Source organism: Lethenteron reissneri, chromosome 44 (assembly GCF_015708825.2).
Source record: "Lethenteron reissneri isolate LAM-NWPU_2019-01 chromosome 44, ASM1570882v1, whole genome shotgun sequence".
Taxonomy (NCBI): Eukaryota; Metazoa; Chordata; class Hyperoartia; order Petromyzontiformes; family Petromyzontidae; genus Lethenteron; species Lethenteron reissneri.
In genome coordinates this window covers 3702261-3729906 of record NC_083822.1, presented here as the reverse complement: position 1 = coordinate 3729906, position 27646 = coordinate 3702261, and the positions used below count along the sequence as shown (strand labels likewise).

Genomic DNA, 27646 nt, shown 5'->3' with positions numbered 1-27646 from the left:
CTGTAATAAGCTAGGGCACCGATAAGGGGTTGACAGGTACGGGGGTTTCCCACCTTCGTGAAGCGAGATTTTGAGGTGGTCGACACTTTTTTAAGGATGTCGAGTCATTGACCAGCACAAATGCAGCAAATTATTTATAACCGACTAATCAACTGAGTGGACAATGCGTCCCAGCTGTACTTTGAATACAAATTGCAGATTTTTTGTCTTTCTTTCTAAAACCAGCCCTTGTGACATCCCCCCACAAGCCCAGATTCGATCATTACCATTCGTCTTCATCCACCTGCTCATCATCGCCGCTGTGCTACACGCATCACCGCAGGGTTGGTAAGGGGCCATCCATGTCGTAGGCACGCAAAGATCTCTCAAAACTTGACCCCTTTCCCCCTCCATGTAGGCACGCGTACTTTTTACACTCCCCCCCCCCCCAATCCTATCGAACGGCCGATATTTAATCCACGCAGAAACGATCAAGGATGAATAATATTAACGTGTTCAAGCAAACAGATAGTCCACCGCCGGACTAACTCGTTTAAAGGCCAATGTAGACAAATAACACTGGTCAGTACATTTTTTCTGGCATAAGGTATTCCAACGGTTTTAATGTAATTTTGGGGTGCTCATTCCAAATCTGGCATCAATTTTTGTCTATCACATCAGGTTTTTGAGATATCAAATATTGCATTTTCAATAAAAACTGCAGAAGAAAAATATTAAATAAATGTGGATATCTACATAAATGATATTATAAACACACTATCCTAAAAATACAGCACCATATTTTAACACTAAAGCAGTCACTGACTCGCAACAAGTTGCAATCATAAATGACAGTTAATTTCGGGTAAAATCAATGAAAATGGGGTATGCCGATAGCATAAAAATGAGATGTGATAGAGCAAATCTGAGATCAGATTTGGAATCAGCACCCTGAAATTAGTCTAAAACAGTCCAGGCCAGAAAAAAAATGTTTTTTTTTGTTGACGAGTGTTATCAAAGCTTTACTCCCCCCCCCCCCCCCCCCCCCCCCCGTTTCCTAAGCGTACATTGTCAGTAGACCCCCCATACGCAAGCGTACGCATTTGGGTTAACCCCCCCTCCCCCCTCCGTGCGTACGGACTGAACGGATGACCCCTAATAGCAGGAAGCTGGACCCTGAGTGACAGCAACTGCGCGGGAGGACGGGAAGAAACGCGAGGTTCGGTGGGACTCCAGTCGGATTGAGGGCTCCCTCTTCTGGCCACGTCGTTAGCGCAGCCAGTGCTTGTGGTGTCGTCACGAACGCTGCGTTGTAACACGCCCCACTCGGACGGATCATTGCAACGGGTTTAGAGGTGCAGCACTGCCTCCCCTTCACAACTGCTGTTTCAGCATGTGCACGGTTGAGGTCTGTAAAATGATGAGCGGTCAGTCAATACGCGTAGCCTTTTTTTTTTTTACGAAACATGACAATACAATGTACTGTCATTTTTTTTCTTAAAGCCAATACATTGCGGTTTTGCCCTGGGGGAAAATCTGTGCCACGTTATGAATCCACATACATTTGATAGAATATTATCCACTTCTAGTTTGTGAATTGTGCCCAGACCAAAATCAGACAATTTATCGATAGACAATTTTCGTCAATGTGCAACAATTAAACGTGAGAAGGGGTATAATGGAAACGATGCCACTATTTGTCTATTTATCTGCATGAACACTGGAAATGCTAAATATTGTATATTGTACTTGCTGTTGCTTGATATAATTACGTACTATATACATACACAGGTGTTATAAATGTACACCTGCACTTGAGTTTTACGTAGTAAAACCTTGGGTACATTTACAACTAATCAATCTTAAGCGTATACAATACAATTTAAAGCTGGAATAAAAACCACGCACACACATGGATTGTGTAATGCCCTTGTCTAACATACCTGTCCTCTGAACGATTTTTACGAGCGGATGTTATGTTGCAAGCCACGCGAACTGACTTTACACGGTATGTGGAGTTGCGAGAGAGCGTCACACGTATTTGCGTCATCACGACATGGGCGGAAATGAAAAAGGCGCCGTCGGCGCCGGATTTGCGAATCCTTTCGACGCTGGTTTTGTCTCCACGTTTCGGGCTGGCCGGTTGTCTACCAGGCAAGGCCTTAAACAGGGACACGCCGATGCACTGGATCACGTGCACGAGCCATCGTGCCACCCCTTGTGCGGACAATGAAAACGCACCGACACTGCAACCTTTAAACTTGATACAAATTAAGTGAATCTTGACTTAAAGCTTTCGTGACTGCAGGAATTCATATTCTTTGGGTCTTTCGGTAAAGTCACGTAGATAGAAAAAATAACAATACAATAATACAAAAAATGACGTTTCGATCGCAATCGTCATCAGATTGAATGGCTTACCAAAAATCCATAAAGAAGGCACACCACTTCGTTCTATCGTCTCCATTGACTCACCCATCTACAAACTTGCCGGACTTCTGTCTGAGACCTTACAACCATTGACTGGTAAGACCACCTCAGCTGTACTTAACTCAGCTCACTTGGTATCGTTAATTAAGGACATCTCACTATCTCCAGGTGATTTGCTCGTTAGCATCGATGTAGTATATTTGCTTACCAAAGTTCCCGTGCCTGACACCATTGCAATCATTGAAGATTTGGTCCAACAAGAACTGAATGCCGATGTACCGGCCCTGGTTAGACACTGCTTCACCAACACTTACTTTACCTGGAATGGAATATTCTACAAACAAGTTGAAGGTACCCCAATGGGTTTTCCGTTATCTCCAGTTGTAGCCAATGTTTTCATAGAAAATTTTGAGACAGATCCCATGCAGGCATCTACTCTACGTCCGTCCTAGTGGAAGTACGTAGATGACACGTTTGTCATCTGGCCACATGGCCTACCAGCTCTGAACCAATTCCTCACCACATCAATTCCATACACCTAGCCATCAAATTCACCATGGAGGTGGAAAAGGATGGCAAGTTACCATTCTTGGATGTTTTAATAGAAAAGATACCAGATGGCTCAATGGGATACTGTCTACAGGAAAGCCACCCATACAGATGCCTACCTAAAACCTGCCACCACCATCCATCCCAGAAGAATTCCCTCATCAAAACTCTACACGAGAGTGCTCGATGTATTTCCGACCATCACCACCTAGCCAGTGAACTGGAGCACCGTACACCAAGCCCTCAAGATGAATGGATATTCAGACTACACAATCCGTAAAACTATCACCCCAACCGTTGGGAAAGAACCACCTGAGGACCCAATCAAAACCATCACCTTGCCATACATAGCAGGGGTCACCAAAATATTTCCAAAAACATGAGCAAACACAAGATCCAGGTTCGATTTAACACAGTACATAAAATTCGTCATCTGATCCCATCTGTGAAGGATGTGATCCCTGACATGCAATACCCCGGCGTCTACAAACTAAGCTGTGTCTGCGGCAGCAGTTACATTGGGGAAACTAAGCGACATGTCTCGGACCATGTTCGTGAACATAAGGCAGATCTAAAACACGGTAGGACCAATACCTCAGCCCCGTGGCTGATCATTGTTTTAATGCGGTGGGCTCACACGAAATTGATTTCTCCAAGACGAAGGTACTCTGCAAGCCCACTGGCTATCAGCAAAGATTCGTTCATGAAGCCATCCAGATATAGACAGACACAATTTCAACAGAGAAGATGGGTACAAACTTAGCAATCTTTGGAAGGCCGTTATATACCAGTTTAAGTTATAACTGGCTGTGATGTTTCCATCGTACCTTCCGATGTTAGCAGTTATTTTCGACTCTGATTTTACATTAACAGGTTAAATGCCTCACTTAACACAGCCGCCGTTGCTGGTGTCCTCGAGGTGGCGGCAGCTCTCCGATCTTCCACTGACAATGCAAATGTATAACTTTAAACATCACTAGCTCCGGCCACTTCTTTCATGACCCTTGGGCTACACCCATTTCAAACCTTTTTTTTTTCAGCAGCTTTCCCCCTCTTTTTTATCCTGATGTCGATTGCTTATGTTGCGATCGAAACGTCGTGATGTATTATTTTTTATTCACTTTTTTATTATTTTGTAATTTTTTCTATCTACGTGACTTTACCGAATACAAATGGAAGCAGTTTTGACTGGCTGCATGATATTGACGGAGCCAGCAACTTTGAATGAATAATGCTCAATGAAAATGGGCCTCTCGCCTTTTCCTCCCAAATCAAATCAGCATCCACACCGACCACCGCAGCCACCCTCTTGCATGTAAAGGAGCACAAACTACTTGATGCCGAGGGCTACTTTTTGCATCTTTATTGTACATTCCCTGTGTATGTACAGATTATGTTACAGGTTTACGCAAGGCAGAAGCGGGTATTAGGTTTGGCTTATTCCATCCTGACAGTGTGAAACTCTTCCATAATGTATTTTCCAAAAAAAGCCAGATGAACGTCCAAAACACTACAAAAATGGAAAGTAAAATTGTAATTTTAATACAAAAAGAACCTAAGCGTAATTCAATTTACACGTAATAATTTACCAAAATAGGAACATAAAATGTACAACAAAATGGTAAGAATGCACATTTAATATGTGGTACTTTTTAGTTTTATTATTTTAATAAAGAGTAGGATATTAGCATGTGTATAATATGGTTATGCCTGCCACAATCACATTACGTCCACTCACTTGCTCTAGCCAACAACACATACCTTAGCCCATTAACCATTGACTCTACAAGCTGCAGTGCATACGGCCCACCCACCCATGCTAAGCACTACACTAAGACCTTCAATCTAAAACCATCACTTGCTTAAAAGTCCCACAGCAGCAATGCCCCTCTCCATCACCATCAATAAAAGAAATCCGCAGAAGCTAGCAAACCGTTAAGATTCGACTTCAGAACAATGACAGTTCTCACACGGGTTGTTTCATTCATCCCCCTTCTTGCTGCTTACTCATTTTCATCCAGATGGGAGTTGGCCCTCTTGATGCAAAGTCACGTGGCTGTCACGCTCTAATTTAATTCTAATTTGGTACCGATCGACATCAGTGATCAGTAAAAGGTCGAACCGGTGAGCTTAAAAGGTTGGCTCTTCCGCGGATTTCTGGACAATCCCCTTTCTCATCCGTCCCAATGGACTGGCATAACCTTTCGACCTTAACAGCGCCCGCTACTGGCTGCACATATATTAATTACCACGGTCAAGTGTAAAGGCAACACGACATGGTTAAGAACACGGTGTGTGTGTGTGTGCGCGCGGTATTATGTACTATAATTGTATGCCTAAAAAAAACTCCGCAATTGTTACAATACCACGTGATGCATTCAGATGTGTGCCCCCCACACCCATTATATGTACATTCCCTAATCTGCTTCCATAACCGCACTGCCAGCTGCTACTTCTTCTCATCGACTGTCATCGGAGGAAACAAAAAATATATATATACGCTTCATAATCCCAACTTCCAATTAACTTTTCCGCGAGAAGCCCACGACAAAAGCCGCTATTCGCGCGTAAGGCAATGACATACGACCGTCTAACTACGAGCGCGCCCCTACGCTTCAGTGGTAACGGGGGGGGGGGGGGGGGGGCAGGCGGAGGCGCGCGGTTTCATCACAACAAACACAATGGCTCATTCGTCCAGGCAACATGTGGGCCCCCCCCCCCGGGGGAAGGGGGTCAGGAGTGGCGAGCTGCAGCACACCGATTGGACGACATGTGCGCGCGCACCACACACGGCCACAAATTGGGAAGACTGGCAAAAAGGTTGAATTGCGACCACGGCAACAGCAATTAGTGAGGGTAATAATACAACATCGACAACAACGGAAGAGGCGACGTTCTTTTGCCGAGGACGAGCAGAAGGCACCCGCGGTTCCGCGGAGTTTGGCCGTCGACAGCGCCCGAGGCAACACGCTGCGGCAAAGCAATTCATTGATGCCCCCCCGCGTCGCCACCTGGCTTGAAGACGATAACGACACTCGCTTGCCGTAAAATAACGACGCGAAATAAATGGAATAAACTAAACAATTTTTTTTTTACATTTTAATGTTCCACTACGCCCTGTGGAGCGCAAAAAAAAAACATAAGCCCTATTTACTCGTGTTATATTTTAAATCAGATAGATTAAAAGCTTACAAAAAATACATGACGACGATACAGTACAAGTTACGGGTATTATAGCGACTATGACTAAAGGGGAGAAAAAATGTACGTATATGTCCAAAACGCCTCAGCTACCATAAGAATCAATTAATAAACAATTTTAAAAAATATCCCTGAAATGTGTACTTGCAGAAGAAGCCTTGCGACTTGAAGGCTCTCCGGGGGTTGCGGTGGGCTGACACAGAGCTATGGTCGGCATCAGGAAAACCGAAAGCGGCAGATTTTGAAAGTGTGGCGAGTGACGTTGCCCGGTGGCCACTCCGTGGAACTTTCTGGAACATGTCGGGGCTCCACACCGCGTCTAACTTCCTTAACCTTGTACCCCAGACGTCCTGAAAAAAAGATCTTTGTACGAGCGAGCGTGCGGCTGGCATGGCAGAGGAGACGAGAGTACCCCGCCCCACAACCACACCATTTACGATGCCCCCCCCCCTTCTCCAACACCTTGCATAAATAAGGAAACCCACGCGCGGAAGGCACCGAGCGAGAGCGCGAGAGACGTGCTGTGTTAAACAAAGGCGTGGTCGACCGTTGCCAAGGCGGCTGGACGCTTGCAAAGAGGACAGCAGAGTGGTTGGGGAAGAGCCTATGTAGGCGTGTGTGCGTGCAAAGGTGTGCGCACTCAAAACGAGACTGTACCAAAGAATTAGTAAAAATAAAAATTCTAAAAACAAAATGGAAAATCAAGTATCTTTTCCATTAAATAATAAAAAAAAATCTTGAGTGATTTAAGGCAAGTTAAACATATACAAAATGCTAAGTTTGAGATACATATGGAACAAAAAACAATACACGAATCGGAAAGATTTTCTTTAAGTGGTATCTTCCAGTCTAAAACAAATGTTTTCAATCGCGTACAGTGTGTTTGTTACTATTCACAGTCTCTCTCAGCTCCTAATGCAAAGGCTGAGCTCTGGCCGATTAGAAAAGGAGTACAAGGCAACTTGGGAGGATTATAATCAGGCTCCTGTGTCGGACAGAATGATAAAGAACCTTTCAGCCATGCAAGCCCAGGAACCGTTGTCTTGTTACGTGACGAGTCCTCAATGAACCATCATGGCGTGAACATCGACTCCCTTGAAGCAGAACAGCGGACGGACCAATCCCACTATCGTTCGGCAACAACAAAATTTGGTGTCAAATATATTCTAGCGGATTATATTATTATTACTATATACCTACACTTATACATATGGCACTATTCCTGCAATGTGGTCAAGTCACAGATCTTCTCCTACAGTTACATGTCACGAGCTGCAATAAGCAGGAACCATCTTGGCAAAGAGACCATTAAAATCGAAAAAAAATTCCAAGCTAGAACCAAATTTTGTTTTGCTTTTAAAGTGGGCCCTATAATCTTTCTGCGAGGGCCTAAAAGAGCCCTCTCGTTACACATATGGCCGTAGTAAAACTAAGCAGCTAAAAAATGACATGCATCACGGAACGCCGTAAACATAAGCCCATACAAGTTCGTGACACTCATGGAATAAGATCAACATTCTGATCAAGAGTTTTTTCTTACAAATGAGCACAAAGAGCTTCCTCCAATGAGGATAACCGAATCTAGAAAATATATGGCATGCCCATTGTTTATTTCTATTACCAGAGTGCAGCCTCATTTGCCCTGGGATGAACAATGATTAAGCGATATTGTGCAAAAGGGGTAAGGGAATAAAACCTGGATTATCTAAAAAAGAGATTTAACAAATTAAAATCTTTCACATGAAATAAAACAAAGAGGCGATTTCCCAGAGATATTCTTCTTCTTTTGGACAGGAAAAGGCTAACGTAGAGGGTAATGTGGGCAGAATACATGAAAAAACAATAATACAACTTGTTGAAATAAAACGTTTCAGTCAAAGAGCCTCAGTAAGTTGGAAATAAAAACTAATTCTGAATATCTAGTCAGATTTCTCTTTCAACCGGTCTTTTTTTTTTTCAACAAAGTGCTTTTTGTTTTAAATCGCATTTCTGCCAAGTGTCTCTACCAGGGCTTTCAAAACTGAAGCTTCGATGCCACAGCTCCATCCTCGTCGCCACACTAACCACTCTTCTCCATTCAAATGCAACTTGAGTCGAAATTGCACGTAGTCCACATCAGACGGCCGACTGGTACAATTGCAAGCTTGCAGCAGGGCGCGAGGCACAAGAAGTGGAGTTTGAGAAGCCCTTGCCTGTAGCGATTCACAATTACTCAAAGAAACCATCAACCCAGACTCAAAAGGCCACCGCAGTGCTCACTGAAAGGTTAGCTTTGGGGGGGGGGGGCAGGTGGGGAGGAGCCGAGTTAACGTCACTGCAGCATCAGCTGCTTGAGGTTGTCGCGCAGTATGGTATCCCGCACGGCCTCGAAAACGTAGCGAATGTTCTCCGTGTCGATGGCGGTGGTGAAGTGGTGGAAGAGCGGCGTAGTGCGCTCGCGCCTCTTCGAGTCGAAGGAGCGCACCAGGAACCTCTGCACGTCCTCCAGCTGATGCGGCGAGCCTACAAAGTCCGGGAAGTAGTCCGCGATGCTCGTCATGCGAACCTTCTCGGCAAGCAGGTCCGTCTTGTTGAGGAACAGGATGATGGAAACGCCCTGGAAGGTCCGATTGTTGACGATGGTTTCGAAGATGTTCATCGACTCGACCAGGCGGTTGGTCTTGCGGTCCTCCATGAGCACCTGGTCGAACTCACTCGACGACACGAGGAAGAGGATGGAGGTGACGCCCTCGAAGCACTGGAACCACTTTTGGCGCTGCGACCGCTGCCCGCCCACGTCCACCATCTTGAAGGGGATGTTCTTGATGTCGAAGTCGTGCTCCACGATGCCCTTGGTGGCCTTGCGAGCAAGCAACACGTCCTGTCTGCTCGGCAGGTAGTTCTGTGTGGGGAGAACGAGGGAACAGCAGCAGCAGAGGGGAGGGTATTTGTCAAGCGGTGGCTCACGGTTCGTGCCCAGTGGCGCCCGCCCTGGTTCAGACTGCCGGTGTATTAACTGGATTGGCAGGGGGCGTTTAGAGATCTCGTGACGTTCTAAAAAAGATAGAAGGCCGTGTGTGCCTGCGTCACGGTCTAAACTAGAAAATCGCTCGCAAATTACATAACCGGCAAGGTGACTCGGCAGTGGAGTGAGCGGTTCACAATCAGAGGTGTGTCAGTTCAAGTCCTGGCTGGGTGTTTACAAGACCAATCACCCCTCTGGGGTTGATACAAATGACGACAACTCTGGTGGGGGAGTCAACAGTGGTTGTCCGATAGATAGATGCACCACCATCGAAATGTGGAGTTTTCACCACTGGCCCAGGGCTGTAAACAGGAGATGAACATATCCAGTGTCCGGCTAATCCCTACCCGACCAAGCCCCTGCCTGTGAATCTGTTTGTCTTGCTCAATATCATTTTGTGTTTCTGTTTGTCCCTGTTGAGGCTGATAAAATTAGTTCCAATTTGTAGTAAGTTTACACTGGTCATGCTATGGAGACATCCGCTGCTGTCACACGAATTTGATACTTTACCCACGAGCTCAAGGTCAGCAGTGGGGTTGAATGCCCACGCCGTTACTTACTCAAGAGTATGGAGAAAGTAGTGACCCGTGATTTGTCACGTACCACGTTAATTGTGCCACTGTCTCCATCACTCTTTCCAATTATATCATTTTAACTTTGGACTACCCAATATTCTGCCTGAAATATTGAATAAAAATAATCCGTAAAAACATGGCAAATGCTGAAACAAGGTTAACAAATAAAATTACATTTTTTATGGAAAAAATCTACAACATGTGACGTTGGTTTTCCATCATGAAAATTTATAAAATATCTGTGAAAGGTGTGACATTAAATGTTGGGTGGCCCCTAGGCCCGTTGCAGTTCATTTCATTGCAATTACACGATTTGTGGCAATTCAGGTCAAGGATTGGTTACTTTAAACATTGTGGCTAATGTAGCATCTCTAGTGGCTGCAGGGGTAAAGTGAACCTATTGTAGGTTTAACACGTAGGCTTTCGCGACCAATGTCATCCATAAGAGGTTTGTTTTTGGATTAGATAGCATAAATATATAAATGTGTCATTAAAACCCGCCACCACCTGACACAGCCAACTAGTAAGGGTTGTCATGTAAACAGAACATGCCAATTTGTCACTAGTACAGCACTAGTGTGTAGTATATAGTACTGTAGTGTATCGTGTAGTATACTAGAACAGCACATCTACGCCTCTATAGAAGGAACAAAACAGTTAAGACTTCTCCACAAATCTGGCTGTCGCCTGATGAAGCTAGTTGTAATTACTGGCAAAACGTCGTACTTAGATTGTAAATGTTGTGGCTTGGCTCTCCAACACACCGGTGTGCTGTACTAGTGACGAATTGGCACGTTCTGTTTTCGTGACAACCCTTACTAGTGGGCTGTTGGTGGGTTTAACGACCCATTTATATATTTACGCGATCTAAAAAAAAAACCTCTATTATGGATGAACCTATTGAATACAGGAAATCTAGTGATGCTGATACTCACAATTCTACAAAGCAAGACTAAATTAATAATTTAATCTCATGAGGCAACGAGGTTGGGAGCCAAAGCTCCGAGTCCGATCTGACTTACAGAACAGCAGCTGGAAGAAGACAAGGGGAGAAGCGGATGGAAGCCACAGCCCAGGCCAGTGCTGTTTCCCCCACCCTTTTGCTTCAATTCAAAATTGGCCTGCAGGCGTTTAGAAATACTGTCCCAGAACCTTCATTTAAATTCCAACCACCGCTCGCTCTGTGCAGTCTGTGGGTAATCCTCCCCACACTTATGACATTCACTCTGCCCAACACGGCACATTTGTAATTTTCCTCTCTCTCGCCGAAGTGGCAGCCACCGCCACTACCACCACGCCTGCGACATACTTGGGTGCGGCTCTCTTCGGGGGTGTGCTTGTTTGGCAAAAACAAATACAAACAGGCTCGGGCAGACGCTATTGGGCAACGTGCAAGTTCAGTCGAGTCACGCGCGTGCGACTAGTTCGCGGACCGACTGGGGAGCCTGCCGGATTTGTAATCTGCAGCTAGATGGAACCGTGCACGCGCCGCTGTTTGTGCGCATGTGCCGCTCAGGGGTGTCATTTTGACAGGACGGCATCAATCATTGCCCTCTCAACGCACCTGGCACACGACGCTGCAATTCGATAAAAACAGACGAGATACATGGCCAGCCGTACATTATGTTTTTTACACTTTGGCCCAAAAACACAATTAACACGATTGAAAGCGTGGCCACATCAAGGTGTCAGGGTAAGCAATTATGAAAATTGGTCTGCTCCGTGCAGACCTGACCGCAGCATCGCGCAGCGAAATGAGGCAAGGTAATGCATGTTACCGGACACCACTTGTGGCATACGCCCTCTCGCTGCTGTAAAGCGCCAAACCAGAGATGGCTTTTGTGCTCTTTGTAGATGGTACCGATTTCCTTTAATGTCACATCACTGATTTTCATTTTGCAGAACCATTCAAGGCTGGCTGCACTTTGTAAAAAAAAAAAATGTAAAGAGATACGACAGCACGATCCTCCTCGTAGCACCCTAATGAAAAGCTGTAACCGTGCGTTACGCCACAGCGTGCAACCTTCTTCGAAGTTAATGTTTAATTAAAAACAACTATGGCAACTATTGTGTGTGTGTGTAGGGCACCACTGCACGTGTCTGCACTTGCCTCTCACGGCCGAGCATTCTACTGGCGAACACACAAAGTCTCGATCATCATCATTGTGTGCTATTAGATGCTCAGCTTTGGTGTAATCGTTTTATGCCATGTCACTTAACTGCAGATGTTTCAGTTTTGCTATGCATTGAATGACCCACTGAGGCCATACTGCACCATCAATGTTACTCTTTGTCCCAACGCTAAGCTCCATCCGAGCAGGTGTGCGTTCAATAATTATCAGTTGTGTAGATTATCTTCTACAATGACATCGGCAGGCACTCTCGGCCAACTGCTACCGACGCTGTAAATGTTGAAAGGGAATAGCGGGCAGAAAAAGAGAAACGGACACCGGTGAAGCGTTCAAGAGGATTGTTGTCAGGGTTAAAGTTCGTACACACAGGCTACTGGGCTACTTTTTTAGGCTTAGGCCTAATATGCTCAACCACTGAAATATCTTCCCCCAACACCTCAATTTCGAGAGTGGCCATTTTACTTTGCTCGCTCTTCACTTCTGGTGTTCCCTGCACCTTTAGCCTTGCCACACGACATGCAGCCGCCGATTTTTGTATCGCTCCATCTCCCCTCTTGCTGTAAAATGTGAAAGTGACCAACCACCCTGCACAATTCCCATGAATATAATCCTTCAGTATTTGCACTGCAGTTCTAAATCTGTTTGCCGATTTTGCGCTGCTGCTGCAAGTATACGCACACAAATCAACGCATTCAAAGTAAGCTTAATGTGTCCGTATAAGGAGTTGCTGACAAGAGACTATCTGCGGCTTGACAAGCCAAAACGCCAAGTGCCTTTCGACCAAACAAGCACAGGGTGCTCATTATTAACAAATGCCCTAAACAAGTTTTTGGACTTCCTCATACCTAAGGCAAGGTTCCGTTTCTGCAAAAGGGCAATCACTGCCGACGTTCACGAAGGGGGCGATGGACCGAGTCGAGCCCCGAGACTTAAAACTGGAAACCTTCCAACCGCGAATCCGGAAAAAGGCACAAAGGCGTAAATCGTAGATCCACATCACCCGGTAGCATTTACCGTGGCGGTCTCACCTCCAAAAGCCAAATGTTTACACGTGCCGCCCTGCAGGCCAAGTAAATAACGCCAAACAACGCCGCCGAGGCGAGAGGCAGCCTGCATTCCTCCAGCCGCCTCCAACGCGTGGTACTTTTGTCCACCGATTGGGGAAGCTCAAATTGAAGCCTTCGATGACTCGGTATGCGATTGAGCGGAGGCAGCGTTCTGGGTTTAATCGCGCTAAAAGCCCATCACGCCGTGCGGCCTTTGCCCATAACGAAGCTCATTACGTACTTAAGCAAACGTTTATTAAGTTGCACAACTGCGTCGTGCTAAACGCTGCAATCGGAGACCGGGAGTGGGGGGGCTGAACAACAAATTAAATTAGGAGAGTCTTCGAGCTACTTCGATTTAACGCAACTCAAACTTCGTGGGGGGGGGGGGGGGGGGAATGGCGTTTTTGTGTTTTCGGCGGAAGTGGGGGAGGGTGGAGGATTGCAGGACTGCTGAGCAACGATTGCTCCAAGGAGGCATTTGGTTGCGTTGGTTGTGAGACTATAAACCTATTTGTCGGAGTAAATTCCTGTGACAGGATTGAAAATCCAATGCTCCGTTACATCAGTCAACAGAATGGCAGCCTGTGGGTTATCTCGCATCAACACCAGGTGCTACAGGGGTACACTGCGAGTCGATTGTAACTTGGTGCTTTCCTTTAAACAAAACGTTATTTGTGGTTCAAGGCCTTGATATGAGAATTTAACGCATTAAAGAATGCTTACGTCTCTAATGTCATGTTGTTCAGTTTTCTTTTCGTCAGACAAATACCCAAAAGCTGCCTAAAACCTTGCCTTCAATATTACTTCAAAAACAAATGTCAGAATTCCAACAATCTATTTCATTCTCCTATTTAAACTTAAATAAACTAAAATGAAGCACTTTTATTTCAGAAGTGTGCTGCTTGGTCCAGCAGATGGCAGGAAACCCACTGCGAGACACAGATCAGTGTTGTCAGCTATGCCTGCTCAACAGCTTACCCATTACATTCTCAACGGAGGGGATGCTGTGCATACACTGACAAATGTTATTATATTATTATTCCGCATGTTTACCCAGAGACCCGGATTCTCAAGAACTCTTTTTTTAGAAGGGTCCTGCCAGGTTTCACGCCGGAGGGGGCAATACTGATATTTTAAATCCCAAGTAATTAGCATTTTAATGTTCAGGAATGGAATATTTGGTGAAAACCAGTTACGTTATTATGTTCTTAACTATCGAGGAAAAAAAACTGAGAAGCCAGAGGAAACTCGTGCAGAACAAGGGGAGAAGATCCACATTCCATGCAGAAAGATTTGATGCAGGAAACTTTTTGCTCCGAGGCACAAGTGATACCACCGCGCAAACCCTGCGCACCCTGTGAAAAATGTGGATGTGTGTGATCTAATGTATACGGTTGGAATGAAGTACAATTGCAGTGAATGATGACCACTTACCATCTCCCCAAGTCTGTCCAGGTTATCCAAGAAGTACTTGACCGATTCACCCTGTGCAGAAAGAGCAGGGGTTGTGGAGGAGTGGGGAGAGGGAGGTTTGTGGGTGGGTGGGGGTGAAAGGGTGGTAGAGACGGGAGTAGGGGTAGGCGAGACACAAAACACAACTTTATAAAAATGCCCACAGCATAAATTCTACTGTACACGCTAAATTAAAAACCGCTCAAGTATGCGCACACACTCAGGCAGGCACACAACATAATGCTTCAGTGAACTGATACAGGGAGTGGGGGTGGGGACTCAAGTTTTTAAAACCTTTGTACAAACAGATGAATTATATATGTGCGCACACGTTCACAAGCAAGACCACTTGGCCGCCCCAGCATTGTGGCTTCCACATCCACGCACAAGTCTACCACAAGCACAGATCCAAAGCTTCCCAATAAGATTTGCATTGCATTTGTCACATATTATTCCTCCCATCTCCACGAAGGTCAAGGGCAGCCCCCCCCCCCCCCCTTCTTTAATTAAAGCAAACAAAAAGGCACACGTTTTTCCAATTTCCATTTCCCTCCCATTGGCCGAACGGGCCTTTATTTTTGGGAACTCGATGAGCACTTGCACATGTAGCACGGCCGCGCGAGAGCGCCCCCCCTCCCCTTCCCCGCTGAAGGGCTCCCGCTCAGTCGCAGATGCTGACACGTCTGGTAAACACAGTAACGGCAGAGAGGGTTTACACGCGGAGAGGGTTTACACGCGGAGAGAGTTTACACGCGGAGAGGGTTTACACGCGGAGAGGGTTTACACGCGGAGACGGTTTACACAAGAGAGGGTTTACACGCGGAGAGGGTTTACACGCGGAGAGGGTTTACACGCGGAGAGGGTTTACACGCGGAGACGCGCCCCCCTCGCCCCGGCGTAGACAAGCCACAAAACAAGAACCGTTTTCATCTCGCGGCATAAAGTTTTAAACATTTTCAACAAAAGTAATTCCCGTAACCGTGAACGAGCAAGTGTTGGTTGGATGGTCTTCCGTCTCTACCGGAGGTTAAGAGCCAGCGGTGGGAAATTCCACGGTCTCAGGATGGGGACGGAGTCTTAATCCACAAGGAGATGACTCGGTGATCTTCACAAACAAGTGCAGCTTCATGAATGACAATAATGTATTTTATTTAACCAGGAGAGCTTCAAATAATCTTAAGACTTTTTAACAGGAGGTCATGAATTTGAATGGTTTCGCTAATACCATTAATGAGTGTCTGGTCTTATTAATGAGTAATAAACACTCACAGCTCTGCAACTCATTCAACAATTTATTTCTGTATAACTAACTTCTGGCCACATCGCAGCCAAAATCTACAATAATTGGTATTCTCAGTCTCCCATTCAAATACTGACGATTTGCAATTCTGCTGAGCTTGCAAGATCTGGTGAGATTGGGTGGAACACTCATCACCCAGGCTAGAGGGATGAGAACCAGCATGAAATATCACAAGCCCAGGTGCTCCACTAAATATGCTACATTGTAAAACATTACATACGCTTACACATTTATTTCTACTGTTACTTAATTAACATGGGGGTGCCACGGTGACAAAATGTTAACCACCGTGCCTGGTATACAAAGCATCATGGGTTCAATCCCGACTGATGCCTGTATATTTGGAGTTTACATTCTCTTTGTGGTCGTGTGGAATTTTCTCCGGTCCTCCGGTTTTTCCCTCCACATCTATAATCAACATGTATTTAGAGTATTTGGCTGCTATAAATTTGCACATGATACGCCACTTCGTTGGGCTATCATTTGTGGCCAGGTCAAAAAGAGCTATGAAGTATGTGGGTCATAAAAATCAACAAAAAATTACATGCAACTATTTTGAGATGGCTCTTTTTCTCCTGCACTTCTCTGAAATGTAGCCATCTAAAATGAGCAACCAACTCCTTTAATTTATCACTTTAAACATTTACTTTTGCCCTGCCAGCAAGGCATGAGACCTATTTAGGAATGAAACACAAGCCCCTAGATGCAACAGAACAAGTTATCTCTTGCCAAGAAGCACGGCAGATATGGCATTGCTCTGCCCCATCTAATGCCAGAGGAAAAATAAGCTCTGAATCAGGCATTTCAATTTAGTTTAAATACAGCTATGTTTAAATAACTGCAGGCTTGTCAGATAAACCCACATTACCACCCACCTTCCCAAACCTTGTGTAAATAAACCCTTAAATACTCTGGTAAATGAACATGATTCATAGGTGGACAGTCAACTAGTCACTGAAAATAGTGCTTCCAGCTTGCACAATTCATTTGGATTGAACAACACACTAAGATGTACATGGCATGCAAAAAAGCTCTTGGCCTTAAATCGGACCACCAGATCCAAACAACTGCATGTTTGGCGATTTGGTCGTTTAAGAGGACAGGCGAAAAAAACTGATATCATGCGGCCAGCCAACAACATTCAGGTGCCATGCATCTCTGCATGTTCTTGATTGTATTCCAGCCTGCTCTGTCTTTTATTCTGTTGGAATGGGTTTTCTCGTCATTGACAGATTTGAATGACGTAATTAATTGCGAGAGGATATGACACATTGCATCCATACGAGTGAGCGTGTTTATTTGCGTCGATGTACAAGAAAGTTTGGAGCAGTTCCGCACTGCGCTACAAAACCGATGACCTGAGTTCAAATCACAGCCACAACCAATAACCAATATCAGAAGTGGTCCTGGGCCTCCTCTAGGTTGACGCAAACTTAAATGTGCATATATCGGGACTGCTTATGGGCCTCCTTTAGGCCAACTCAACCTTAAACATCCGTACTGGGGAGACAGGCATGTACGTGGTGCTGGACCACAGCTGACGTGACGTGCTGACCTCAATAGACGCTTGCTAACAACGCTAACTGCAACAGTCTGTTTAAGGTTATGTAGGGGAATTTTTGGTCTCTGTGTATAGCTAAGGGGAGAAGTTAAATAATGGGCTGTACTGTGGCTAATGTTATTGCAGCTCTCAACACTGGTAAGAAAAGTATCTGTTTTGACAGCGCAGATTGTATTTCGGAAGCAAGCACGCTTGCACAAGACAATAAGATGGGGGGGGGGCAGGGGGATCAGAGACTGGGGAGGGGAACGCAGGCATCACGGAACGCACGGAACTCATGCACGCACACAGGCAGACGAAGGATGAGGAGGGGGGGGGCGGCGAGGCAGAGCCCCCCCCCTTCCACACACACGCGCAAACAAGCGCACGGGCCGCGTCGCCTTCGGTGGTTAACACGCCCCGCCGCGGCCAGATCGCCCGATGCATTATTAATCGTCGGCTGCCGCCCACTTGCTGCATCATTTGGCAGAGACGGCGCAGCTGGTGGCAGGGGGGGTTGGTGGGGGCATCGCTGCAGCGAGATGGCTGCGTTGTCCAACGGGAATGGAAGCAACTCTTCCTCCTCCCCCGCCGCTCCCTCTCCACTCTCTCCCATTTCCTGCTCGTTACGCGCGCCTTTGCGCAGCTTGCCAGCTCAGAGGGGGTTTTTTTTCGTTCCTCCAGATGCTAGAAGGTGGTGGGGATTTGTGGCTTGTCGATCTGGAATTCCACACTGGAGTTATTCTTCTTCTTCTTCTATTCCTGAAGCTCCACCGTGCAGCCAACATGTCATATTCCGGACGTGAAAACATCCACAAGCTTACGTACATTTTGACAGTACATGTATATATGTATGTATGGCCTGTTCATCACTGCAGTGCTGGATGAGAGCTTCCCCATGCTGTGCAGGCAGTGATGGTTATTTAACCATACTTTACCTTGCTGGCGAGTGGAGGGTGAAGTAAAGAACGATAGAGTGTGTTTTACTGCCCCCTGCTGTCAGCACTACCTACTACAGCCGCTTTGTATTGGGTCGTCACCCATAGAAACCACTATCCAGGCTCAACTTTCCTTAGCTTCCTCTGGCATTAAGTGGCTATTAAACAATACAAAGGTTAGCATTAACCTCTGTATTGTGGAGTTTTTAATGAAGTTTTTTCACACGTCAGCCAATTATCACTCCACTGCCGATAAAGCGAGCACCGGTTTGAGGGTAACACTCACGCAATGAGAAGATTCTGGCTCCTGCCATGGATTGTGGAATTTTAACTTCTGGCTCGGGTCCACAAAGAAAGACGAGCTCCCATCCCTTTGCTCGTTCAGAGCACGCAGTCACTTTGGACTCAGTCTTGCCTTTTCATACCTTGTCTGCAATGGCCTTGCGGGGGTTGGGTTATTATTGCCGTTTTCAGTATTAAAAAAAACAACTGTTTTGAAAATACAAGATGTTTAATTGTTTGTGTTCTGCAAACTCCAGTGGGTTTTGACGAATGGCCTGGAGATTTTTTGAAACACCACAACTTGGCAACACAAGTCACCAGAAGCTGGCGGTCGGCCCAGAAGCACAGTCGTATCAACATCCACGGGGGTAGCGGTTGGGATAAGGAGAGCGAGCTGGGGGGGGGGCCCAGCAGCTCGACTCGCTCACAACCCCAACAGCTGACGTCGGACCCAAAACGGCGTAACAAAAAACCGGAAAGAGGGGAGTTTCTAGCGGGGTAGGGGGGGGTGTATGGGGATGCTGGAGGGCTATATGTGTATAGGGGGCAGGGAAGCTTTGTGTCAAGACAAAAGAATATGCTTCTCAGAGCATCGCTTGCTCTCGCAGCAACGTTTCACTTTGGTCGACGATTTCCAGCGGTGAGGACGCAGTCTTCGGCAGAGTCGCACCGGCACGGGACGCCCCCCGCCCCAAGCCTCAATCAAGCGACGCCGAGTCTCGACGCGTCAACAGAGGAGCGCACGCACGCACACCGCCCGTGTACAGTGCTGTGCTCGCCGCACACGGGGCTAAATTGGGACGACGTTTGGAAGGGCCTGCCCCTTCTTCTTCTTCTTCAACCCCACCCACGCCTCATCCCGCCCACCACCACCCCCATCGCTTGACTGAGCGCCGGCAGACCGATCTGCAAAGGGGCTGAATCATTTCCTGTGTTGCTCCAGATTCGAAAAAGTCCGGAGAACATCTGTAGCGCTGGCAGCTAGCCGTGTGTGAATGAACCACAGACAGACCGACCGACAGGCAGGCAGGGAGACTGCCTGCCATTGTTCCCAGATACGGTCGAGGCGGACACACGCCACGGCACAACGAGCTTCTCTATTTCGCTTGCGGGCGTCGCCGATTGCGTTTTTTGTGCGACCGTGGTGCAATGACGGAGCGAAGTTTCGGCCCTCCTCCCCAGCACTCGGCCTTTTTTACGGGAGTCACGGCTGCAAGCACGGCCACCTTTTAAGCAAGGAGAGAAGAGCGTGAAGGAAAGGAAAACAAAAACCAACAACCTTTGCTCCCCATGTTGCCTTCATGGAGTGCTCGAGTTAGTGAAGGCGACGTTGTGGCTGCAGCACACAACTCACAATCACAGGTTTACGACGAGCTTAAATCCCAGTCAGAGGTCGGCTCAACCAAATCACATCTCTGGGGTTGATAAATCAGCGCCACATTGTGGGGAAATATACATTGGTTGTACAATGGGTAAACATCACCCCGTCATGGCAATGTGGAATTTCCACTGCTGACTCAGGAGCCGACAAGTTGAGCGGATGGACACTTTGACGTTGCCCGCTCGGGGCAGTGTTTGTTAATGAACAACAGGGTTGAATATTCTTAACCGGTGTTTCCAAACCACTATCTTCATACACACACGCTCACTAACCATATTTCAGAATGGTAGGAGCAGAGAGAGGGTCATTGATGGCCATGTTCAACGCAGCGATTTTCACAGAACTTTAGAAAAACAGGCCGTTTTTTTTTTAAAGACGACTTCTGGCAATAGCCTAGGAATGCGACAACTCATTGCTGCCTCCCACAAAACAAGCCAAGGCTCAGAAGATGGCTTCTCTATAGACCCCGGGTGGCTGCTGACCCGCTGTCGGGAGGACTTTGGCAGAGCTGGATGGGAATCAAAAATACAGACGCAGCGATAACGCCGTGCTCTGGGCACCGGGAGATCCTACAGCGGTCCACCACGAGCAGCGAAATGTGCAACGGTTTTACGACAAAAAAACAAGAAACCACACAAACGCTTTCATCACGAGCTGATGACCTGTGGCGTCCGACAGTGTTTCACTTTTACGCACGCATCTGTTTTTGGCACAAAGTCAAGGTCTCCTTCAGGAGGACGGAGCTTGGGATGATGTCTGGCTAATTCTTTTGAGCGTCTCTGTGTGTGTTCTAAAGACATGGGGAGTGCCCGCAGGAAGAAAAAAAACCCACGGCTTATGGGAGAAGCACAATCAAAACTAAAATTGTGCATACAGGTAGACAAAACCTACTTGATGTACTACCTCCCTTTGGCACCCTGCCATTGCAGGCACGCTTTTCATATTACAGCCTATACTGTACACCAGTTTTAATGCCTAGCTAAGTGGCTCATTTTGAGATTATTATAATGCTGGCTTCATAATAACAGCAGCTCAAACTCTATACATGAACTGTCAGCAAACCAGTTTGAAGGTTTTTTTCTTCCGACTTTTTAATTATACACACCATCCAACGCAACAAGATACCAATCGCGGTCAGGTCAAACTGTCGACCTTATCTCACGAACATTTGACAGCGTTCGTGTCCATTGGCAGTCCTTGGTGGGACGTCCAGGGAACTGCGGAGACCAGTCAGCAGTAATTTGACTTGTACACGGCAGGAAATGGCTATTTGAGCCCTGAAGAAAACCAAGAAATGGAATTTATCCACTCTCCAATTGCAAGGGCCAGTCTATCATATGCATAGGACAAGCACCGTCAACTTCCCACAAAGTAGGATGGATTTATCATCACTGGAAGAATGACCGACTCGGCCATTCCCCAAAAAGGATTGTGAACCAACGACCTTCCCCAACAGTGAGACGACAGCTCTGCCCAACGCCACGTAGCCCACGTAGAATATAAAAAACCTAGTCACATATAGAAACATGCATATGACTTAATTGTTAAAATAGCTTAGTTATGTTTGCAGTTCTTACCAACCGAGCCTTCTTAGCAAAGAACAGGCTTAGGTGGGGTAAGAAGGATCGCTGCCAAAGGGCAGAAGCCGTTCGTGCCCCATGCCTGCAAACTGGTTTTTCAAATCATGCTCCCCATTCGCCCTGGTGCAGCACATATCAAGCGACTGAAAGAATGCCAGTCACGCTGCTGCCTCCAAATCAAATGGCCCCTCATCCGGGTTGGGTGGTACTGTGGTCAGAGTGCTCGGCTCTCGATCCGAAAGACGTTTAAATCTAGATCAGGGTTGACTCGGTCCATCCACCGTTGTGGTAAGGCAACTGTAGCCGGCATCCTGTGTACAGTATAGCCTTGCTTCTGCCATAGCAATGTGGAATTTAAAATGCTGGCTGCCGACAAAGATGAGTGCTGCCAAAATGTCCACCCGACCTGAAGTTAACAAACCTGAACTTCGTGCCAACGCTCTTGTCATTACTGATTGTAATGTTGGCCAGTTAGTTACTTTGAAAATGTTTTTCAACGTGAGAGGAAACTCGAGCATTCGGAGAAAAACCACAAAGTGAAAGGATAATGCTGGGAACTTCTTAAAGAGTCTTTATAATTCAGTTCCCGAGCAAGCTCCCAGCACATGGAACAAAACGTCAAGACATCACAGCAAGCAAAACACATGGTTCAACCCATCGAGGTCAAAGAAATATATCCGCAATGATCCGCGGCCCACTTGCCATACTGGCACTTTGCTGTCCCCCCATCCCTGGGTATCTCATGCTGGCGACGATCTTTGTTCATCTCATCAACCCTGCCCCCAGAGTGAGCGAGCGAACTGTGGCTTACCCGAGCACGCCTGAGCCCGCAACACACTGAGAGGGAGCGCATTGTAACGCGCTCATTCTGTTCGCTCTGCAGCGTAACCCTGGGTGGCAAGTAAGGAGCGTTTCGGTAGTCCTCCATTTTCTATGCGGACCCACCCCATTTCAGGGCTGACCCCTAGGCAGCATTTATGTTTAATTTTTTTTCCTACTTCCTCGATGCTGGTTGTTGATAGTTGAAGTTTGCCAATGCTTACCCCACACTGCTTGGGGGAGCATATGTTATACATTAAGAAGGCCGACATTTCTGCCAGAGTTTGTTTACATGGTCTTAGTCATTTAAATGCCGATCGCTTTTCTCCGTGCGCGTTATCGCTCAAACCTACGCTGCCATGTGCGAGCACAGACTTAAAAGTTGCCGTGCGAATCGACCACATCCAGTGGCGACTTGTTTCGAGAATTTACCACCGTTTTCAGATACATCAGCGGGACGATGTTTATGTTTTCACTGAATAAATATACCCATCAAATAAATAAGTAAACCAGCGACGAGGCACTCGTACAGGTTTTCAAAAAGCGCCATCCATTTTGCGATTTACGACGCGCACGAGGGGCGGCCGAGCGTCGTGACTCCACGCGTCGTGGCGGCGATGATCGCCGACGACGCAGACATTTGACGGTCGGATCCCGCTCTGGAAGTCAAGAGCCCGAATGCGCAGCCGGAGAACACAACCTCATGTTTCAAAGGGTTCATTGAGTCCTCAGCCTAATAAATCAATGGCATTTTGGGTAGGCGCAAAGGAAGGAAAGGGGAGCGAGAGGAGGCAGGGAACAGTACACAAACGGTGGGTTCAGAATGGCTATTTCAGAGGTCAAAAGAGATGGGACTCCCGTCTTACCATGCTGCTTTACGTCACCAACTGATTAATGTCAGACAAACACGCTGCTACTCTAGCATGGGTCCCGTGTTGGTTTTACTAATTATAATGTCAACTAAGCTGCCCTGATGGGCTGTTTTTAAAATTACAGCATTATTTAAAGTTAAATGAATACTGCCACCTCAAAAAGTGAACAAGTAAAGTAAAAAAATCAAGCATTCAAAAATACCATATAAGACCATATCTTGAGAAAATGTTCGCCTTCCCAATAATAATAAGATTTCCCCGATCCCCCCCCCCCCCCCCCACCCAAAAAAAAATGTCATGAGACCAGCATTGTAAATAAAATGCGTAATTTCAGCTGCACACCACAAATAAACGTTTCAAACAAGCAAAGTTGCGCTGGTACAGCTGTGCGCAGGCCGAGCTACAACGCCTCGGCTCGTGTTTCCACAGTGGCCAAGTTTCGTGTTATATCCACCGAGTGCAGCTGTTCCCGGGTGTGCAGCTCGTCCGCCGAACGGTAGCCAGCGACCACGGTGGAGTCGTGGTCGCTTATTTTATGTTACCAGGTAAGGCCCCACTGAACTACACAGCTCTTTTTCAGAAGCGACCTGGCTATCACAAATGATAGCTCAACGAAGTGGCTTATCAAGTGGAAACTTACAGCGGCCAAATACTCTAAAATGCATGTTTCTAACTGCGGAGGGGAAAAAAGGAGGACCCGGAGAAAAATCCACACGACCATGGGGAGAGAGACATGCAAACTCCAAATATACAGACTTCAAGGTCGGATTTGAACCCACACCCTCCTGTATACCAGCCGAGGTACTTAACATCTCGCCACTGTGGCGCCCAAGAGCCTTACACGTTACATCTCCCGTGCAAACTTAGGATCACTGGCCCATTCCGCTGCCTGATACCCATGTGGCAACATGGGGCATGGTTGCGGGTCGGCAATTTGCACGTGGGATTTGTAGACCATGCAACAGATACCAACCATGGGTATGCATGAGACCTTCACCCCTACTGGACTACAAGGAGGTGGATAAAAGGTGGCATAAGCATATGGCTAGCTGAACTATCCCTAGGGATTTGAGTGTCCTCTTATTGGCAGGGCTTTTCCCCAGTACTCCAGTTTCCTGCAATAGTAAATATAGCCAAAACTAAATTGGTTAAACATTACAATCATGACCCTTCGTAAGAAACATTATGAGCAATGTGTTAAAGCTTATCTGGCTTAATAAATAACTATAAAAATTATCATGGAAATCGGTAACATTAATTTCATGTTTTCTGGAAGCCACAATGATCCACATTGCTTTATCTTTGTTGTGTTAGTGACTGCAGCGCGTGCGCCGGTCCCAAGGAAACACAAGGCGTGCAAAGCTGACGCACTCAAAATGATCTTGGTTACTCGCTTGTAGTTTTTCGAGCAAACACAGATCACTCAGCAAAACAGCGAACGCGAGTGCGTATTTTACAGCGAGCTACGAGTTCAATTTGTGTCCCACAGTGCACACACTGTGCAGCAAACATCGCTCTGTATTCTGGACTTCAGCTGAGGACACCATGCCCGGACACAACTTGTCCCACGAGTCCCTTTTCCAGGCCACTGCGAAAAAAATATATAATCCATCCGGGAAAGTTGTTACAAAAAAAGAAACCTAAAACGAAAAAGAGACCATTTGGCGGTAGCAATGAGGTCAGTCCGTCATATGGCTGGGTGTTGAATATGTTTGTAGTTTGAAAATTGTACGGTAAAAAGGAGACCAGCTGTCGCCCGAAACAAAAAAAATACAGCAGTTACCTTTGTTTGCACGTAATCACTGTATACCTTTATCCAACACAAACAAGCATTCATTGCGAGAGAGGGCACGTTTGAAAGGAAAGTGTTAAGACATCTACAAACACCAGCCAACTTGTATACTTACTGTATCTAAAGCGTAAACAATACACGTACCACACACACACACATTGTATACGTACGCAACCGCTTTACAGTTACCAGCATGCACTATACCTGAACTCTGTCTTTACTTTGTACTAATGATGCTAGACTCTCTCACACACAACCCACCATGCACACGCCAGCCACAGTATTGGATATCTCCCCGGGGATAAAAACTAAAAAGCAAAAAAAAGCCAGCAAGAAGGCCCTCTATGGCAAGACAAATGTTCCCACCACATTGCAACAAATGTAAAAGTCTTCCGAGCTTGCGAGACACAAGCTGCAGGTTCTCGTAGGCTGCCAGTGTTTGACACAATTTGCTAAACAGGCCATGGTCTATTGCCATCACTGCATATCGTAATTCGTGAACATGTCGACCTTTGAGTGACACAAACAACCTGAGCACTGGCAGCGGGCCTCCGCTGCAAGATAAACCTTATCTTAGAAGGAGCGGTACCTGGTACTAAAGAAAAAAAGGAATTTTGATTACCGAGACAACACGCATATTGGGCCTGTCCAAACCAAAGTACTTGGCAAGACCCAGTAGTGACACTTCCCAAACTGGGAAAAGAACCATCGGAGACGAAGTGTTTGACCCATCTGCCTCCAGTGGAACACGCACAAGCTTTTGAAAGGCTCATACTGAACCATATTATACCACGTGTTGACGAGAGGCTGGCCTACAGAGCAAGACCGATTTTGCCCAGATAAGTCATGCACAAGCCAGCTGCTAAATCTTCCACGGCACATTGAGGTTGGTTGTGGTAAAGGTCTGATTAAAGGAGCTGTGTTTCGTAGACTCGCCGGCAAACTACGGCACCGTAAATAATCGACGGCTGCTCACCAAGTTTCTGCATATGAACAACGACATACAGCTAAACGAACTCATTAGGGCTCGACTCGAGAACCGATGAATCTTCGTAGAACTGGATGAATAGCAAAGTCAGTTGTGACAGAGAAAGAGTCTTCCAAAACGAAGCTTGTGCTTGCACCATTACTGGTTAACATCGAGACCAATGATTAGCTAATCCACATGGGCACCAGAAGTTTGCTTTAATGTGGATGACCTCTGACAGCCCAAGGCAAACACTCCCACCATTTGAAAATTACATTGACAACAACTTTAACAAACCTAACAACCTACAATGACAAAAATCAATGCGTCAACCCTTGTTTAAACGCAAGTGTACGCCCTCCATCCGAGGAACAGGGATGCAAAGAGGGTACTCAACATAACATAAAAAGGCATAAAAAACTGGCCTACAGCTCAAATTCCCTCTACCTCGGTGCAACACTCAACCGACATACATGGCACACATCGAGAAAACCAAGGCGAGAGATGAGCTCACAGTGTAACATCATCCAGAAACAGGCCAACATTAAATGGGGAGCGAATGCGTCTACACTCAAGTCAACTGCGCTGGCTCTCTGCTACTCGGCAGCGGAGTATGCGTGGCCCTGCATGGGAGAGGTCTTCACATGCAAAAAAAAATCGACCCCTGTTAAATGAATGCTGCGGAGGCATTACTGGCTTCTCAAGTCGACCGATTACTTCTTGGCTGGCATTGCACTCCAGGACATGAGAAGAACGGTGGCCAGCCGTGCAAAACGGTCACGCCAGACCATGGACCCAAGGCATCTTTGCTCTACCAGCATTTATCTGCTGCCAGGGGACTCAAATTGTTCAAATGTTTGAGCACCACCACGGAACCTCTCAGCTCATCTCTGGAGAGCACGCAGCTCCAACGCACAACTGCAAGCAACATAAACAATATCTGCTAAGATGACGACACTGCGAGCAGTAGACTTCCACTGGGTTCAGAAGAACCACGGACAATCTGGCCATGCCCGAATGGTCTCCTTATAGGTGTCAGGTTGCCGCAATTTTTTTTTTGAAGTGAGGCTCTCTCGACCAGGACCAAAACACGGCCTGCGTCTGCAGCAAGGAGCAGGCGATGCCTCGTCAGCTCCCAGAGCCGTACACGGTGGGTTGATTTGAGCACCGTTACCGACTGTGCGCGCGGGGCCTGTGCTTGCAAATGGCCGCAAGCGACCTAAGTTGGTGTGATGGGCACCGAATGAATGATGGGGATACTCACAGCATGCGTCCAAAAATCCCACCCACATCGGTTACATGAGTCAGAGCGGAACTTCCAGACTTCAGGCTGAATCTACAGTGGAATAACCGATTGAATGAATGACGAGGATTTTCTTTGGTTTTATGGCATTAACTCCGATTGGCTGTACGGTCTAAAGCTAAGTGGCTTTTTCTATTATTTTGCCTCAGGGTAAGGGATGTGTTTTATAGCACCAGAAAGGCTCAATCCTTACCGACAACAAAACGAGAATCCACTACTGTGTTGCTGCAAGCTGACATCTTGCTGCAAACACGACGTTAAATAAATCACTACCGCGACAATGAATACGATTGTTTGCATGGCACCCGCTGTAAATGGTGTCCACGATGGTTTGTTAAAATGTACAGATTTAATTATTTCTAAGTTTCACCAGTGACCGAGCAAACAACAATGCAACAAACTGAAATGAGCAGACATTGTCACGAGATGTATACAGACATTCCATCATTATGGAAAAATTAAACGTCTGTACACGCCAATGTCTATTAATCATGGTGTTAT

The 27646-nt window shown here is 46.5% G+C and overlaps 1 protein-coding gene across 1 annotated transcript in view; it reads right to left on the bottom strand.

Annotated features, from left to right (window-relative positions):
- Nucleotides 1-4296: 4296 nt before the first annotated feature.
- LOC133353421 (guanine nucleotide-binding protein subunit alpha-13-like) overlaps nucleotides 4297-27646 on the bottom strand; it is a 40309-nt gene continuing 16959 nt past the window's right edge. Inside the window, exons 2-3 of the mRNA XM_061569671.1 lie at nucleotides 14354-14404; nucleotides 4297-9040 (exon numbers count right to left, since the gene is read on the bottom strand). Of these exons, the coding sequence (XP_061425655.1) occupies nucleotides 8471-9040; nucleotides 14354-14404 (621 nt within the window). The 3' untranslated portion in view covers nucleotides 4297-8470. The remainder of the gene's footprint in view (nucleotides 9041-14353; nucleotides 14405-27646) is intronic.